Here is a 19,679-nt window from a genome sequence, read left to right on the forward strand (position 1 = left end):
ACTTCCGACGTTAATAACTTTTACGTACGTCGTCCGATTAGAACGCGTCACATATCCACGAATTCGTATCGACGTGCTCTACAACTTTCGTGAAGAAAGTTTTCACAACCGAGCGACGAAATAAAAGTCGATAAATTCGTTCGGAAACGTAACGTTTTCTTATTAAACGTTCTCGGAACGTTTCCGTTCCCGTTTCGTAACGTTTGCAAGTAATCGTATTCGGTTTAAATCAACTTCACAACTTAATAGAATTTAATTCAACCAAATATCGTTTTGAAAAATTGGGGTTATTACACTCTTCACTGTCAAGACTACCCTGCTTATCAAACAAAATTAGAGACCTCGATGGAGATTGACACTCCACCATATCATCTAGCTTTTGTGTGTGAGGTTCTTGCGGTTCACCATTCACCAATAATGGAGTTCTTAGTTCTCGGCTGGTCCCATTGCTAGTCCCAGCTGACAGATCATTGGAACTCACTTGAAAGGCTAACATATTTGTGGATTCATGCCTCTTTTTTTCAACAGAATCGGCTTTTTTTAGTTTTTGATTCTTGCCCTGTGATTGATCACTAGAGGTTCCCCCACCAGATTCCGTCCTGTATTTTTCCTCAGTTGGCACTTCACATAGAATAGTAGGGGAATCATTCATGGATTCTTGGTTAACCCATATGAAAGGAGCAATCATCCGAGGTACCCAGTCATCCTTTTCTGCAAGCATCCATGGTATGCATACATTATCAAAGTTTGGAAGCACTAGGGTTTCACGGATGGCGGCCTGTACCAGTGAAATGAAGCTTCAGCGGAAGATCTAGCAATATTTGGTACTTCATGTTGAAACAAATATTCAAGCATAGCAATGATATCATCATGCACATGGATACTACTATCATATGTGATCAATGCCTAAGATCAATTAAAAAATTGGAGCAGTTTCAGTCAAATTATTCGTTAATACAATAAATCAATAAAAGAGGGGCACAACTGATAACTGACTTAAAGTTTAGGGTAGTAAACTGAAATTACTCCTAATTAAAATCATAAAAATTTATTGTATTTGTATAAAGGCTACTGTCAAACTAAGCTGAGCAATCTAGCCAGAAAATTTAAGAAAGCAACAATAACTTGTGGGCTTATTTAGGCGAAATAAATCAATCACTCGTGTAAGTTGTTTCTTTATACGTTATAAGCATATTGAAGGAATGAATAAAAGGAGAACTAGTGAAGATGAAAGAAAATTATGTACCTTAAATCGGCTGATCAGAAACAAAGCTATGCGGCCACTAGTAATCTTGTGATCTCCCACTGATGAGTCCAGGTTGAAATCAATATCAGGCATGGATGTAAAGCTAAACCACAACCGATCTGAAGGAGGCGGCTTGATGTGTAACCGCAATGTTCCTCGAAGGGAAGTTATCCTTATTGCCAAAGATAGAGGCACCTTTAATTAAATTTAATCAGTCAGTGAACGCATAAGTTCTATTAATTAAAACTTTAAAGTTTGAATCCACATATAAATAAGAGAATGTATGAACTGTTGGGGTGTCTGTGTGAGAGAGAGAGAGAGGGAGAGGGAGGGAGAGGGAGAGAGATGTCCTAATAACAGAAGCACATACTAAAACAAGTTTAATAATTAATAATTTACCATTATTAATCTAGCTGATCATCAAAACATTTGGCAACTGCCTCTCCAGAAACGGCACCTTGGTTTACAATATTACTACGTTTAAAACGCTTGTTTCCTAAAAACTATGGTTTTATTCATTAACCATGATCCTTTGTACCCTCATGGTTTAATACACTATCTACATAACATAAAAATAACATTAGCTCAACTCGTATGTCTATACGATCATGGCTTTCTCTTCTTATGAAAGAGGAGACGAAAGAAGGTGGACAAGAAGTCCATCAAGAGAAAACACCCCAGGGTTCAATAGAAGTCCCACAAAACCCCAAAGTGAAACAAGCTAACAGTCTCATTTAAGCTGAAAGGTCAAACAAATCCGACTTGACCATCCCAAGCATAGTACCCTTGAAATACAGTTGCCTGAGGGAGGAAATAAATCTGATCCAGACAAAGACGACATCTCCTATTCAGAGTTCTCCATTCCTCTCGAGTAAACAACCAATGAATTGGAAGTATTGCAAAATTCCCCAGACTTGTGGCCCACCCATTACCTCCACCTACCAATGTCGAAGATAAAATATGTATTTCAAAGGTTTCTTCGCTGTTTTGCGCAGCATCCTGATGGAGGATAAAAAAAAAGGGAGGGGGGGCTAACTTCTTATGGAATCATTAACTTGGCGCACCAGTTGGGAGATATAAACATATCCTTTGAACCACATGACAACTATCAGTTATAAGGTAAGAGTGTAAGACCACTGGCCAAACAGTGGAAGCCATAAATTAGGTAGGGATCTGAGCTTTCCAAATAAAATAAAAGACCAAAAGTAGGAAGGTCTGGATTCGAACAACAATGAAATGGAGTCGAGAAGATCCACATAAGCCTGAACAACCTAAATCTCCCACACATGACAATGAAACACAAAGGCTTGTGACTTAGATTCCTCCTAAGGGGTTGGTTCCAACATAATTTCAGCAAATCAGAGTAAGACTAAAGAAGGTGTGACCAAGTAAAAATTTGGGAATTGTGTACAAATATAACAAGGGTAAATTCCTCTTATGGTACCTGATGTTTGGCTACTTGGACAATTTGGTACCTGATGTATGAAAGCGGACAATTTGGTACCTAAAGTTCTCAAATTTAGGCCATTTTGGTACTTATGTCAATTTTGACCATATTTTCAGGGTTATTTTAGTCATCTTATCTCAACTTTACTTCATTTTTTTATAATACCTCTAAATTGCCTCTAAGTTATCACTAAAAATTTGATAACTCATCTACTTAGTATCTGTGATGATTTACGTATATACGTTTTCATAATGTAGCTATCAATCTAAATTAATTTTAATTATAAGTAATTAAAAAATTTTTGATAAAAATTACAATTGCATAAAGGCAATTTATTTCCTTTGCAGAAAATAATTAGGATACAATAAGTATATTAAGAAAAAAAATTATTTTCGATATATGCGAAGTAGATGCTAAGTGGATTAGATATATCAATTTAATTATCTCCAAAGAGAGGTAATTATAGGAAGAAATGAAGAAAAATGTGAATTTAATGAATTTAGGACTAGAATGACGGAAATAACCTTGAAAATATGGTCAAAATTGATAGAGGTACCAAAATGGCCTAAATTTGAGAACTTTAGGTACCAAATTGTCCGCTTTCATACATCAGGTACCATATTGTCCAAGTAGCCAAACATCAGGTACCATAGGAGGAATTTACCCATATAACAACATAATTGATACTTGCAAATGAAAAAAAAAACTCAAGAATCCATGCAAAAAAAAAAAGTCCTACTCCCCCACATTGGAAAGAGGACTAAAAGAGCAAAGGAAGGATAAATCGTGAGATTACATTTGCATGGCATGATGTACCTTGTTATCCACCCTCTAAAGTCCCAATAGTTGGAAGCCAACCCATCCTCGATTCTAATAACAGTATACCAGAGTTCTGCTCAAGTCTACCACCATTGTCAAAAAGACACTGTAATTTGTAATTTTTGGGTTCCCCTCTTCCTGTTTCAGCCTCTAAACTATTTCCCAGTTTATGAAGGATACTTCATTCCTTTGTCACAAGTCACAACCCTACCAAACTCGCATGTTCTAATAAATCGCAATCAGCATAGTCACAAGCGTTGCAATTCTTAACAAAGGCTCCTTCTGCTCTGGAAGTTGTTTTGACAGTGCTTCTTAAAGATCAACGAAACAAACCTTAAGTATTGACAGTCCAATTGATAATTTATGCAAATGTTCAGAAAGTCATACTTGACCACATCCTATATAGTCTAGAAAAACTGCCCAACATCTGGGCAAAGGGACTTCTCATAATACATTTAATAATTGCACTTCTAATTACTTCCTCCTCAAGAAGCTTTTCTAGCCAAATAGCGAGGGCTAATAGCACCACCTACCCGCCATAAAGGTCAAATCTAGCCCACCATCAGATAAGGCGATCACCTCTTCCAATTTTTTACTATGTTAACCTACTCATTAAGCACCTCGATTCTTCACCTTATAACTAATCTATGAATGACTACGAATTGAATAGTTATTATAAACTAATTTAAACAGGACAAAAGAAAAACTGAATGCTGCTCAAAGCAAAAACCTAACTGCCATAATTAGCTTCTGGATTGAAGTACAGATATGCAGTAGTCATGGTGATGGTGTGTGTGGAGTCGAGCTAAAAAAAAGGGGGGAATGCACATGACATTAGAAATGAACACGTGCATCTACCCATCTACAAACCTGGGAAACATGTTTGGCTATAGAATTTAGAAGCGATTTCCACCTAGATCCATTACTTGATGCAGGCATACTGCTCTTAGAGATTTTTAATCCATCTGCAACACAATTGAAACTTCCATCATATTTCATTAAGAGTTGTTGAACCAGTTTAACGCATAAACATTAAGTCATTTCTAAAATCACCAAAACTACAAGCTCCTATCTAGTGCATACACACGATTAACAATCAAAAGTTCAAAAGGTGTATGTGGAAGACAGTAAAATACACAAAAAGATTAATTAGTTCTACATGCTAACCTGGTTTTGGATCGCACTCCTCCTTAGGCTCTACTGCATCAACTTCACCTTCAACAAGATTCAAATGCTTTCCAAAATACTCAAATTCTTCAAAAAGATCGGTTGACATATCCCTAGCAGAGCCTGAATCGGAACTTGCATCCCCAATGCCTTTAGGGAAATCTAATTCACGAACTTCCAATCTTGTTTCAACGTCTAACACCGCACCACCATAATACCCAATATCAACCTCTAAAGCCCACACATCACTCATGTCCATGGGGATGACTCTCATGCCATGTATATAAGGTGGGAGATTCCCAATATTAAGTTCTGTACAGATCACATCACCTACATAACTCGGGGTCCTCATATTGGACAATGTCCTCTGTCAAGGAAGAAGAATCAGACACGGTAAAAGTTATATTTTTATGTACAGACGAACTATATAACTATAAGAAGAGAATTTGTGAAAATACAGAAAACAATCCAGTATCTGCATATACACAATAGTTATATAGTCCTAACCTATGAAGAACTGTTCCTCAATAATGGAGATTAGGGTTCTATTAAAACAATATGGAAACTAGAGTTAAGATGCCCACATGCCCTGGAGCATGTAGTCTATCTGGAGGTCCAGTTACATGAAAGAGACCCAAATACTGAATTAAAAAGTTAATGTAACCTATATACTTGGTCTGAAAATTAGATATGCTCATCCTTAGCTGTCATTTGTTAAACAACAAGAGTAACGAGTACTCCAAACTAACAATAGAAAGCACACAATCAATGTGTACGCGCACATATTCATGAATCCATTAATAGGTCGATTTCTTCAGTGTTTAACAATCATATTTTGATGCAGGAAATTTCAGAAGATGACTCATGTCCCTTAACATAATCATCTTGTCGACATGAAGGCAACACATACAATGATCAACTAAAACTCTTGAGAAATATGGTGTACAGTGCCTAAGCATTGTTGCCTGCATTCATGTGAGTGTGTGTAAAGGTGCACATAAGAGCAAGTATGACATATGAGAAGGTGAATTCATGTCCAGCTACATAACTAATTAGATGCCATTGACATATAGTAGACCTGAATCTGAGCTTGTATGGATGTTTTCATCTCCATGCTACTTTTGGCGTCAAAGAATAGCCGTGAAAGTAACAAATTCAAACAAAGTGTTCCATCATCACTATTAAGCTTTTCCTCAGAGTCAGCATCGGATATGACAGAAGTATGACTTTGGCTACCGGTATGAATTAAGGTTGACGATAGTGGGATAGCCGTATTCCCTTCAGAAAAACTTTGAGCTCTCTTCACTGGTGGACTAGGATCACCCGAGCTAATCACAGAAACAGAATCCTGGCATGGTCGAAATTTCTCAAACACCTTCCTTTCTTCGCGACCTAAGGATGAAATCCAGCTCAGCTTGTTATCTGGGCCAACTTTAGTATTCTTCTTAGTGAGTTTTTTCAAGAACAGACGAACCTTCGAGGAAGTACCATCAATTCTGCTTGCCCTATCAGCAGACTCCGTAGCAGATAACACTCCAGAATATTTCATGAATGAGGGGTATCCAGCATTTAACAATGTCAAGTAACATTGAAATTGTTCGTGCAACTTGGCAAACCGGTCAAGTTTCTCTTTGTCATCACAAGATGCTGAACGTAGAGCTTTACACCATGATTCCTTCTCCCATGAAGTTTCAAGATATATATAGAATATCTTACTTCCCTTGTAGATTATGGTAGTCTTGCTTTCCAATTTTAATGGGAACCGTTTGGCCCTAAAAGAAATGATACTTCTGTTAACCGGAGACCAAATGCAGCAGTGACCATTATAAGATAAATTATGGAACCATGAGTTAAAAACAAAAATATGGAACTTATACCATAGGGTAATGGACAAACTTCCCAAAAATAATTTTGTGGAATGACTGTCAAACAGAAGCCCTTCTTAATAGGGACAGACTAAGGTTTATTTATTTATTTTAATAAATGTTCATACCCTTCATCTTATTCAAATCAATTATAAGTAAGCAAGGAAGTAATGATTAAAACATACAAGGCACTTAATGGGTAAGTAGTGTGTCAAATAGCATTTAAAGTAGAAGGATGTGCGGTTTATTACCATTTTCTAGAAGCAAGACTAGTGGAAGAAACCGCTTCAACAGTGCAGCTCTTTAACGGAACGGCTGACTGGGAACCATCTGATTCTGTAAGAAGGAGTAGTTGATTCTTCAATTTTGCATACTTTTTAATAGGAGAAATCTCGTAGAATTCCTTCTTTCTCTTTTGCTCTCTTGATACTCTATCCTGCCATATTTTTGGAACTTTTTCTGGTTCTAGAACCCAAACAACTCCCTAAGACATAATGAAGACACTAGAATGTAAACTATGAGGTGTCAAGCTGCTGATAATGCATTGTGTTAAGTGTATAATTAAGATAAATACATAGAGTAGAGTTGATTGAATTGGCTGCAATGGTAAGAGAACATCAATTAAGAGAAAAGCAGTAGAATCTGACCTGTTTGAATTCTAGGGATTGGCGAGGGATTTCCTGAGATTTTGGGATATCTGTGTGCTGGGGCTTTTTGGTTTTGAATTGTAATTTGTTGATGACCAAGTAGAGTAGCACGGCTTCAGCGCCCAAAATCGCCAATACCCCGAACAAAAACCCAATACTCAACGACACCAACATTTTGAGAATCTGAATATCACACGAGTTGCTGTTGTTGGTGAGAAGAGAGGCCTCGAGTGGTTGAGGGTGTCCGATCCATGAGGCCAGAATCTGATACGCGGAGGAAGAGGAAGAGTGTGAAATTTGGATTTGTTCAAGAATCGGGTGCTGCTGGAGAAGCTTCGCATTTAGTCATTTACTATTGCTTTCTGCGTCGTAGGTGGGGAAGGAGGAACATCATGGTCTCGAGTCTGGACTCACGGTTGTGACTGTACGACCACACATGAGGAGTTGATATTAAAGTCTAGTGCCCAATCCAAAGTAATTATCGATCTACGGACCGTAGATTATGAGCGGCGGTGGGTGAAACCCATTGAGGAGACTCGGAGAGCATCTCCAACTCTTGGCTTAAAAATTCAAATCTGAATGACTGGATTTAAATTTTAAACCACCTATAGCTCTCTATTATAATTTTTTAGTTATTTTAGAAAATATTTATTTATTTTTATAGAAAAAAGTAAAAGTTATATCAAACTCTCTATCATACTTGTTTGTTCTGTTGTTCATCATCAAATTGATCCATATTTCGTGAACTTATAATATATTGTCATTGCATATAGCTTAATCTGATTGATAAAAAGTATACCAAAGGAACATCCCAATAGATTCAAGACTAGTTTGCCAAGTTTCAAACGGAAACCTAGCATAAGTGGCGCGATCCTAACTGAACTCATGAGTAAAGTCTAGTATGTTGCTATTGTCGCTAATGAAAAACAACCTAGTTGTTGTGTCGCTAACACAAACACCACAATAACTGGAAAAACCCATCTACAACTAGCGTTATGAGGAAAAACAATCTAACCCGTTCCTTCACTTCTAACTTAGTATAAATGATAGTTTTTATTTTTGAATAGAATGATAGTTTTTATTCATTTAGGGAGTGACCCTCGACTTTTCAACGATATGAGATCATATATATACTAATCGGAAATGATCTTGAGAAAGAATAGGAGATAAAATGTTAGTTATGAGAGAGAGAGAAAAACAATCAACATAAGAATGTTTTCTAATTTATCTGGAATTTGAAACAATCACAATGTTGATTCTTGTTCATGTGTTTACCAAAATGAGTCTTCATTATGAATAAGAACCATCAGTCTTCATTATGAATAAGAACCATGAGTTTTCATAAGAGTACTACAGGATCATCAATATTTAATGAGAATAGTTTTAGCAAAGGATACGTAAATGTAGCATATCCATACTGTATCCGTACCCGATAAGAGTATGATACGGGCATTCAATTTTTCCCACGTATATGTGCATCACATATTTTATGAGACATCATCTCCCTGTAAAAGTGTGGGCATCTAATATATGGCGGTATTACATTCCTCCTCGTTATTTTTTTTTGGTTTTGAGAATTATATTCGACCGGCTACCTACTAATGATAGGATGCAAATATGTGGAATTCATGTGGTGTCTATCTGTCAGCTTTGTTATTGTTATGTTGAGACTTCTTTGCACTTATTTTTACAATGTCATTTTTCTCAACGTGCCTGGAGGTGGCCGACAGTTCAGTTTGCCACTTCTTTTTCTACTTCAGCCTCTTTGATAGATTTTTGGGTAAGCTATTGTCGAAAACCTTTCTCCTCTCAACTTTATAATATGTGGCTAGTGACAGGCATGTTTACCTTCATGGCCTTATGGAAGGTTCATAATAGGCTACGGTTTGACAATCGTCCCCCAATTTTTTTTAACTTGTGTTGCTCAATTCTGGCTTGGATTCGTCAAATTAGCCATTTTGCTCTTGGTCACTTTAAAGGTGTTCTTGATGCCCGTTTATTGGCCTCTATGGGTGTTGTTCCCAACCGTTGTAAGGATAAAAAAAAATACAACATGTTTTATGACATACACCAATTTATCATTGGGTTAAAGTTAACACTGACGGATTGGCTAAAGGTAACCCAGGTCCAGCAGCATGTGAGGGTGTTTTTCGGGATTCTTCAGGTGATTTTTAGGGGTTTTTTGTCAATCACTTGGTTGGAATTCCTCTTTTTATTCAGAGCTTTTATATTGTGATTTTGGCAATTGAAATTGCTATTGCTAGAGGTTAGTTATACTTATTGTTGGAAAGTGACTCTGTAAGTGTGGTGTCATGTTTTTCTTCTAAATCTTTTCTCTCCCCCGTGAAACTTAAAAGTCCGTTGACACAACTGTCTATCTAAAGTCCGTCAGATGTCTTTTCGATGCAGTCATATATTCAGAGAATGAAATGCGGTAGTTGACAGAATGACCAATTTAGGCCTCACCAATGACTTTTTTGCTTGGTATGATAGCCCCCTAGTATGCTCGTTAAGTTTTTACAAACTGATTACTTGGAATTTCCGAATTATCAGTTTTCATAATAGAATTATCTACTTTCTTTTTATTTTTCTTTTGAGATTTCTCGGTAGGGTTTTAGTCTTACCCTACTTTATTAAATAAATATTAAAAAAACCGTCGTCATTCATGCAGACGCATGGAATCTCTAACAAAAAAAAAACTTATGAGCTTTGTCTAAAATTAAAATGCACCTTAGTCTGGCATGTTATTGAAGATTGGTAGAAGCTAGGTGACTTCTTCTACTGTAGAATTTCACCACTTTAAACAGAGACTACAGATAATTTTTGACCAACTTCGATAGGTGAGTCCTGATAACAATAGGTTGGTAGGGTCAACTAAATATATCCTATATATAATATTCTTAAGGAAATTCTAAAGAAACTGCTATCCTTATCTAATTATATCCTGCATTACAAAGGTTATGTTCTGTATTCCTGAAATGATATAAAGGTGAGGAACTAAAAGGTACAGAGGAGACCTCCCCACTAGTTTTAGCCGTATTCATGAAGCATCTTCTCAGATGGCATAGTTTATCTAGGGATTTGTACACGGTGAAGTTAAGACGGTGATAAGTTATATATGTAAGATTTGTCTTACTCGTGATTTTTTATTATTTTACAAGAGATTTTATCGAAGTTGAACTAGAATAAATCCCATATCCACTTTTTTTTATAGGGTATCCCTAATATTCACATTTTTGTTATATAATCCTATACCAAAGACAGAGATTAAAGCCTTTAATAAATAAATACACAGAGATTAAAGCCATAGCTAGTTTTGACATGTGATATCGTTCCATTGTTATTCTTATCAATTTCGATAGTGAATATGATTATTCTTGAGTTTTATGTCTGAACTTGCTATTGATGGTTGTTATAGTTTTACTACTTGTGGTTGAATCAGATTGTCTGGAACGCTGTTGTACCTTGAATTGAGGAGTCTGTTTGAATCTGATTGTCTGGAACGCTGTTGTACCTTGAATTGAGGAGTCTGTTTGAATCTGATTGTCTAGACAGATTAAATGCTTAATAATTGAAGAAAGTAGAATCTTTACGACACTGCTTCTCAGATTTTGATGTCTGATATAGTCCAATCCGTCATCCAGTTGCTCGGTTTGTTTTTCAGGAATGTGATCTTATCATTTGGTTAAAAGATGATGTTTGATATCATGTGTGATTTCTAAGGCAGTTATGCTCATTCCCGGGCAGTCTGGGTTTTGTCTAATCACTCTAATGGCAATGTCCCCCTACGTCTTTAAAGCTTCAGATTGCTATAAAACCACCATCTGTTGTTGATAAAGAAAATTATCCTTTTGATGCATTCTTTGATCAAAGTAAGAAATGTTTTCAATCTGTTGTTAGTGGTGTATGACTATAACTTATCAACATTGTTTTAAATTCAGATCGACAATGAGAACTGATCAACGTTGGTCTGGGACACAGACTTTTCTGAAGCTCTCGGACCCTTGTATATAACGCAAACCACAGCATAGCCATAAACAGACCTCCGACACCAAAAGCAACTTAGCTGCATGTGCCCCTATTACTGTTATAACAATCCTTCAGCCTATACTGCTGCATGCCTCTATTAAATCTATTATTCTTATCAATGATGTTGCAAATTTGCAATGTTTTGCCAGGTTGATCGCAGACGGCCTTTGAATTGATCTTGCCCGGCCATGGCAGGTACCCAACAAGTTTTTTGGTATGTTAATTTGCAATTTATGTGCGTTTTAGCATACTTGCAGTTACACCATTTTCCTAGATTGGCTCTTCTGGATAATCATTTAAGTATAGTTATTATTCTCTTCAATCAGGTTGATTCATCCAACGTATCTTATGTACAATGATTTTCTCCGCATAAGCTTTTCATTTGCACATGGATTCATCTGACTTTTCAATCGTTTTCACTTATCAGGTTTTGGTCTTCAATGAATTTGGTCAGAAACAAATATATATGTAATGGCATGGGTTGTTTATCCATAAACAGTTATTTTCAATAGATTTATTTACGCACTAGTGATATCCATTAGGAACTTCTGTGTCTTATGTTAGTATTACTCTTACATGGAATTTTCTATCCAAAAAAAAAATTCATACATGGAATTTAATCTTCTCATTCCCTTTTTGACTTTTTGGCATACGACCTTTATATTGGAATTTTTTTTGCCCTCCTTGATCCATTTTTTCCGCGAGTTCTCTTTGCCTTCCTTGCCAACTAACTCAAAACGTTTAGACCCTTTCTTCCAATCGTTTCTGGGTTTCAACGTGTTTTCGATCAGATCGTGACCATCAACCATTTCCTATAGTATTGATCAGCTTCTTGTGTAGCACGTCTGACCAGTGACCATCCAAAATGATCGACATTAATGTCAAATCATTTACGCTCATGATATGAATGCAGGTAGCTTAGCTAGCAAGCCAAGAACATAGCTCTTCTTCTAAACGTAGAAAAGTATGGACGAAAGGAGTGAGGATGAGGACAGAGATGCACTGGCAGGGTTAAGCTCCGCTCCTGCTCCGCCCCGGAAATCGCACTCATTGAGCCAGCAACTGCGTGGAACCACAGCTCAGAAACGGCACCAACTACGCAAGCATAGCCTCGATGACGTGCAGGTACCCAAGAACGTTGTTAATGCCGACCCCTACTACGATTCTTCGGACGATGATTTCTTTCCTTACTCCTCCAACACCACCACTTCGTCATCCAACGTTCCCATGAGTGCTGAGGAGTACGTCTCCTCCTCGCAGAGATTAGACCAAGGCCTGTGCATGGAGGGTGGTATCGATCATCATGATGCCGGCAGCGCCAAGGAAAGCCAGCCATTACCTGAATTCATAGGGAGTGGCGGTGGAACAGGAATCTTTAAGTTTCCAACGCGAGCTGCAGTGCATCCAGGTAGGCCTCCATGTTTGGAGTTGAGACCACACCCTTTGAGGGAAACTCAGGTAGGGAGGTTCCTTAGAACCATTGCGTGCACCGAGACACAACTGTGGGCTGGTCAGGAGGGTGGAGTCAGGGTCTGGAATCTTAAGGATGTATTTGAACCCGGGTGCGGTCTTGGAGGCAGGGTCCTGAGGGGTGATGAAGATGCAGCGCCTTACTATGAATCTGCAAATACCTCTCCTGCCATGTCTTTGATGGTTGATGTGGGGAATAAGTTGATTTGGTCTGGGCATAAGGATGGAAAGATTAGATCGTGGAAGATGGATCAGCCTTTGGACGCTTCTACTCCTTTTAAGGAAGGGCTTTCATGGCAGGCGCACCGCGGTCCTGTTCTTGCCATGGTTATGACTTCTTATGGTAAATTAACTTACAACCTTTACTATCCATAACATTACTTTATATCTCAGTGTTTTTCTGGTGTCATGTCAGTTCCTTTCGTTTATGAGACTGTATGTTGATCTGATTGCAAATTACTCCAGGCCAGAATTTATGCATTATATGTGTAACTGTTGTGCAGCAGTTCCCAATTTTAACAAATCTCTGATATCATGTTGCTGTGATCCAGGTGATATGTGGTCAGGTTCTGAGGGTGGTGTTATTAAGATCTGGCCATGGGAATCCCTTGAAAAATCTCTTTCTTTGAAGCCGGAGGAAAGACACATGGCAGCTTTACTGGTGGAGAGGTCATGCATTGACCTCAGGAGCCAGGTTACTGTAAATGGTGTTTGCAGTATATCTTCTCAGGATGTGAAGGGTTTGTTATCTGATTATTTTAGAGCAAAAGTTTGGTGTACTGGGTCCATGTCTTTCTCATTGTGGTTAGTATTTGATTTGATCCGTAGTTTACATGTTATGACTGTTTTTTGGCTAAAAAACATAATCTGCATCCTTGTGGATTGCCAATGATTTGGTCATTATCAACATAATGATGATTACATCGCACAAAAGTCAATTTTCATTGAAAATTTGAAATAAAATGTGTAAAGATATGTGATGTTGATTTACCTGGCTCCAGGGATGCTCGTACACGAGAGCTTGTAAAAGTGTTTAATATAGAAGGTCAGATTGAGAATAGAGTTGACATGTCGTCAGTGCAGCAAGAACAAGCATCAATGGAAGATGAGATGAAGGTGAAATTCGTTTCAAATAAGAAGGATAAACCGCATGGCTTCTTGCAACGGTCACGCAATGCTATAATGGGAGCGGCAGATGCTGTTCGCCGAGTTGCAACCAGAGGGGCAGGGGCATTTGTAGAAGAAACCAAGAAAACGGAAGCACTGGTGCTAACTGCAGATGGCATGATATGGAGCGGATGTACAAATGGTTTGTTGATACAGTGGGATGGGAATGGAAACCGTGTTCGAGATTTTAATCACTTCTCTTCGGCTGTCCAGTGCTTTTGCACTTTTGGGGCACGTATATATGTAGGATATGTGAGTGGTCACATTCAGGTCTTGGATCTTGAGGGAAATCTGATTGCAGGATGGGTTGCACACAGTTGTCCAGTCATAAAATTGGCAAGTGGAACTGGTTGTATCTATAGCTTGGCTACTCATGGTGGTATACGTGAATGGAATATCAAATCTCCAGGACCTACTGATGACATAGTACGTTCTGAATTGGCTGCCAAGGAAAGTTCATACACTAGAAGAGACAATGTCAGAATTTTAATTGGCACATGGAATGTTGGTCAAGGAAGAGCATCTCATGAGTCCCTCATGTCATGGTTGGGTTCTGCTGTGCCAGACGTTGGTATTGTAGTTGTTGGGTTGCAAGAAGTAGAAATGGGTGCAGGTTTTCTTGCAATGTCTGCGGCGAAAGAAACTGTAAGATCTTTGCTCGATCGATCAATTAGAGATGATTGTGGATTGATTATGGTTAACTACTTGAGTGAATGCGAATAATTTGGCTAACAAGTTGTCAATCATTCTTTCAAGTAGTTTAAACTCTGGTTTATATATATTGTAGATAATAGGAAAATAACAATTAAGTCGTAGATAGATGTATATCATCTCTATTCTTTGTGTGTGTACATTCAATTTATCAACCACTTACTATTGCACTTGTAGGTAGGGCTTGAAGGGAGTTCTGTCGGGAACTGGTGGCTGGATAATATAGGAAAGGCTTTAGAAGAAGGAAAAACTTTTGAACGTATGGGTTCTAGGCAGCTAGCAGGCTTGCTCATATCTCTTTGGTAAGTGATTAGCGTGAAGGAAACTCTGGGCTCACCTAATGTAATATATGCCTGCATCATATCCCATGTTTTGATATATCCATATATATGGATCATGTTATTCATTTGTCCTCATATTTGACTTAATTATTAGTTGATACTGCTCATTTAGGGTAAGAAAGAACCTTAGAACCCACGTCGGAGATATAGATGCTGGAGCAGTTCCATGCGGCTTTGGTCGAGCCATTGGTAACAAGGTTCGTATATCTCCATTCATAGTGCTCAATGTTGAATGTATAGTCTTGTACTCGTATATCTTTCATATTATTTATTTAATGCACAAATTAGATTGCTTCGGCACCCTTGCAAGTACTGGTTGATTATTAATTCTTAGAAATGGAATAGTAGAAACAAATTCAGTACCTATGAGTTTATGATAGTGAGCAAGCTCATTATGATGTCAACCAGGGAGGTGTGGGTTTGAGAATCAGAGTCTATGATCGGATAATGTGCTTTGTGAACTGTCACTTGGCTGCACACTTGGAAGCTGTCAATCGCCGCAATGCTGATTTTGATCACATTTATCGAAATATGGTCTTCAATCGATCATCTCTACTTAACACAGCAGCTGGTATGATAGCATACCTGTTTTTGTCTTGCTCTCTTGCCTTCTCTACATATTTATTTTGGCTGCTTTACTCTTCTGGCTTGCCATGGGTCCTCTGTCTTGCAGCAGGTGTGTCTACTACTGTCAACACAGTTCGGACTACAAATGTATGTACTTGTTCCATTCATTTGTATATAATTCCCTTATCTACCTTAAATTCTTATCTTAATTAGCCAAGAATACTTACAAGAAGTTGGGACTTTAGGCTGCAGGCAATAACTCTGAAGAAGCAGCAAGACCTGAATTAGCCGAAGCTGATGTGGTTGTTTTTCTGGGTGATTTCAATTACCGACTGTTTGGTATATCTTATGATGAAGCAAGGGACTTTGTTTCCCAAAGATGCTTTGACTGGCTCAGAGAAAAAGATCAGCTTAGAGCAGAGATGAAAGCAGGGAAAGTATTCCAAGGGATGCGTGAGGCACTCATCAGATTCCCTCCAACTTACAAGTTTGAAAGACACCAAGCAGGTTTAGCAGGTATTTGACAATGCATGAAAGTACGTACTATTAGTTTCTGAATTAGCTAGCTTGCTATTTGAGCTTTTGGCTTGTTCATGTATATACTCAAAACTCATTGATCCATATCCAAATAATATATAAAGGTAATTGACCATTAAGAACACCTGCATAAGCTTTGTGTCAACAACTTGACAACAAATTTAAATATATGCATCTTTTCTAGGATATGACGCTGGTGAGAAGAAACGAATTCCTGCCTGGTGTGACAGAATAATATATCGTGATAATCGGTCAGTTCAAGTGTCCGAGTGCAGTTTAGAGTGCCCTGTCGTCTCAGCAATTTTACAGTAAGCTCCTATGACTTGAAAATATAAATGTTAATACTGCCTTCTATTCTTCAACTTCTTATTTTTCTCAAAGTTTGTCCATCAACTTTGAAATAGGTATGATGCATGCATGGATGTAACTGACAGTGATCACAAACCCGTCCGGTGTAAATTAACTGTACAAATTGCCCATGTTGATAGATCGGTAAGAAGAATGGAGTTTGGGGAAATCATTAGATCCAATGAGAAAATCAGGTCTATTCTTGAAGAACTTAATTATGTTCCTGAAACTACTGTGAACACAAACAACATAATCCTCCAAAGTCAGGATACATCCATACTGCGTATCACCAATAAATGTATGAAGGATGTGGCCATTTTTAAAATCATTTGTGAAGGTCAGTCCACTGTCAAGGAGGACGGAGAAGAGGCCGATTATCGCCCAAGAGGTGCGAACGGACTTCCCAGATGGCTTGAGGTACAAAATTAACAACTTTTGGCCTGCAGCTGCTTCATGTGGCTAGATTTTATTTATTTCCATCTTTAATTGAATTCTTGACTTTAGGTCACACCAGCAGCTGGCATGATTAAACCTGATCAATCTGCGGAAGTGTCGGTTCATCATGAAGAGTTCCATACTTTAGAAGAATTTGTTGATGGCATCCCTCAGAATTGGTGGTGTGAAGACACTCGCGATAAGGAAGTGATTTTGCAGGTGAATGTCCAAGGTAGCTGCTCAGCGCAAACGTACACTCACCGAATCCGTGTCAGGCATTGCTTCTCAGCCAAGACAGTACCTCGCATTGACATTAAATCCAACAGCTCTAGAAGAGGCCAGGGAAGTCCAGTTCACAAGCAACCTGCTAACAGTTCAAGTGAAACTAACATAAAAAATCATTGAAACTGGCCATTATCAAACACAAATAGCTAGTTTCATGTAGCTAGACACATTGCCTGGTAGGAGAGACAGAGTGAAGACTGAAGACAAATTTAATCTGATGCCAAGTGCGCGGATGCTTCTGCTAGAAATCGTAGGCCAAGAACTTGGTATTTGTATATATTCACTCATAGAGCCGACCTGTTATGCATGACTCAATCAGCAGTATAGAACAGGTTTTAGTTTTATATGAGTAGCGTGCAACATCATTTTTTCTCAATATCAACAGGGTTAATTCTTTCCTTTTTCTTTTTCTTCCGGAAGGACAACAGGGTTCATTCTTTACCTCAAAAGTTTAGTCAAGCAACATTGATTTTTAATTTACTTTCTCATAACAGGTTTGATAGAAATGGCATTCGTTCTCTTGGTAATATGATACAGGATCATCTCATTCATCTGTGATCTCAAATTTCTGTTATAACAATAGAACCATAATTCTATTTTCTTTCAGACAGCAAAGAGAGAAATTAATTCGAAAATAGGTATTCCAAAATGAAAAGCCATTTACATAAAAAAGACTGAAAAGAAGTTAAACCCTAAAAAATAAAAAAAATTACGGAAAAGAAAAGAGTCTTTATAGAGCAACGCTAAATTGCCGACATTGTTTGGTTTGAACTTTGAAAAATAAATAGTCAGAGGCTCCCGCATAAAAATCTTCTACATCCTTCCACATGAGACTGGTTCAGACCCATGATGACCCCTATAACCAGGTCTGATTGAAATGGCATGCATCATACAGTTTTATGCTTACATGATGATCAAAGATAAAAAAAAAAAAACTATGCTTGATATCATCAGTGTTAATCAAGCAAACTAGTCTCGTTCCGTGCGATCCACATATTTTCATCGTATGAGTTTGCACAATTTCATTCAAGTATTTACGTAATTCTATTTACCCCGAGAGATAATTTTGACAAAAAACAAATTGGTTAAACATTTGTGGTTTTATGTAATTATCTTATTGTCTTATGTGTGAGTGTAAAATTACAAAGGCGTATATTCAGAAATTCATATTTTGGTGATTTTCTTGAGCGCTCGCTTTATAATAGTAGAGATAGGCCTTATGTAACTGCCAGCGATTTAATTTTCAGAAATCCCTACAATTGTCCTCCTCCTATTATCATCATTCTCTCTGTTTTTAATTTCTTTAACTTCATTGTTTAGATAACTGAATTATTTATTTCTTCATTTGTGTTAGCAGCAATCCAATTGGAACGGTCTACATGGGATCAATTTATACAGTTTTATTCAAGTGTCATAGTTTCTTGATGAATCAACCATCGTAGTTGAAGTAGCAAGTTTCCACTTTTGTTTTTCTCTTCCTTTTGCGTCTTTGTTCTTATCAATGATGTTGCAAATTTGCAATGTTTTGCCAGGTTGATCGCAGACGGCCTTTGAATTGATCTTGCCCGGCCATGGCAGGTACCCAACAAGTTTTTTGGTATGTTAATTTGCAATTTATGTGCGTTTTAGCATACTTGCAGTTACACCATTTTCCTAGATTGGCTCTTCTGGATAATCATTTAAGTATAGTTATTATTCTCTTCAATCAGGTTGATTCATCCAACGTATCTTATGTACAATGATTTTCTCCGCATAAGCTTTTCATTTGCACATGGATTCATCTGACTTTTCAATCGTTTTCACTTATCAGGTTTTGGTCTTCAATGAATTTGGTCAGAAACAAATATATATGTAATGGCATGGGTTGTTTATCCATAAACAGTTATTTTCAATAGATTTATTTACGCACTAGTGATATCCATTAGGAACTTCTGTGTCTTATGTTAGTATTACTCTTACATGGAATTTTCTATCCAAAAAAAAAAATTCATACATGGAATTTAATCTTCTCATTCCTTTTTGACTTTTTGGCATACGACCTTTATATTGGAATTTTTAATGGCATATTCTTTTTTTTTTGAGTTTACTGTTTTATAGGTGATTTGTCTTTGCTTTCCGGATTCGAATACTGAAAATCAAATTTACGCGCATTGGCGACCTCTCGCACGCACATAGAAAACTGAATAACGCAAAACACAACTTAGTATATGAATACCGCAAGAGTTAAGTAAACTATAAGACAACCAAATAATACACATCGCTTAAAACGCAACATGATGAGACGAGGGAAGCCAATGCATAGGTCAATGTTTAGTCTAAAAAAACTAAATAAACGCACGCGCAAGTGCGACCAATACACAAGCGCATCGCGCGTGTAGGAATGTTAGTATATATATACACGCACATGTATAGCTAGCATTTTGGTAAATTCAGTATTTTCCAAAAACCAATTAACTTTAATCGGTATCTTTCGGCTTTTCCGATTCACTGAAATTCAGTCAGCCCCAACTTCTAGAACGGTGCTATAGACTTCAGGATAGTACTCCAGTGACCAAAAGCTAACACAAGACGGCAGTTCTATTCTATTCTAATCCTCTG

General features: G+C 37.6%; 3 protein-coding genes across 3 annotated transcripts in view; 2 read left to right on the forward strand and 1 right to left on the reverse strand.

Annotated features, from left to right (window-relative positions):
• Positions 1 to 235: 235 nt before the first annotated feature.
• Positions 236 to 7,365, reverse strand: LOC126793797 (uncharacterized). Its single transcript, XM_050520420.1, has 7 exons — positions 7,192 to 7,365; positions 6,796 to 7,028; positions 5,758 to 6,451; positions 4,680 to 5,046; positions 4,383 to 4,477; positions 1,247 to 1,441; positions 236 to 778 (listed from the first exon to the last, which is right to left on the reverse strand). Exons 1-7 carry the CDS (start codon positions 7,363 to 7,365, stop codon positions 236 to 238), a joined length of 2,301 nt encoding a protein of 766 aa, XP_050376377.1.
• Positions 7,342 to 19,679, forward strand: part of LOC126794855 (basic transcription factor 3-like) — a 67,135-nt gene continuing 54,797 nt past the window's right edge. The window contains exon 1 of the mRNA XM_050521647.1: positions 7,342 to 7,346. The gene's annotated coding sequence lies outside the window, so the exon portion shown is untranslated. The remainder of the gene's footprint in view (positions 7,347 to 19,679) is intronic.
• Positions 12,187 to 17,201, forward strand: LOC126793798 (type I inositol polyphosphate 5-phosphatase 12-like). The gene is made up of 11 exons (XM_050520421.1): positions 12,187 to 13,033; positions 13,242 to 13,494; positions 13,692 to 14,502; positions 14,746 to 14,870; positions 15,022 to 15,106; positions 15,318 to 15,480; positions 15,583 to 15,623; positions 15,722 to 15,992; positions 16,198 to 16,321; positions 16,418 to 16,778; positions 16,866 to 17,201. The coding sequence occupies exons 1-11, from the start codon at positions 12,187 to 12,189 to the stop codon at positions 17,199 to 17,201; spliced, it is 3,417 nt and encodes a 1,138-aa protein (XP_050376378.1).

This window comes from Argentina anserina, chromosome 5 (assembly GCF_933775445.1).
Source record: "Argentina anserina chromosome 5, drPotAnse1.1, whole genome shotgun sequence".
Taxonomy (NCBI): Eukaryota; Viridiplantae; Streptophyta; class Magnoliopsida; order Rosales; family Rosaceae; genus Argentina; species Argentina anserina.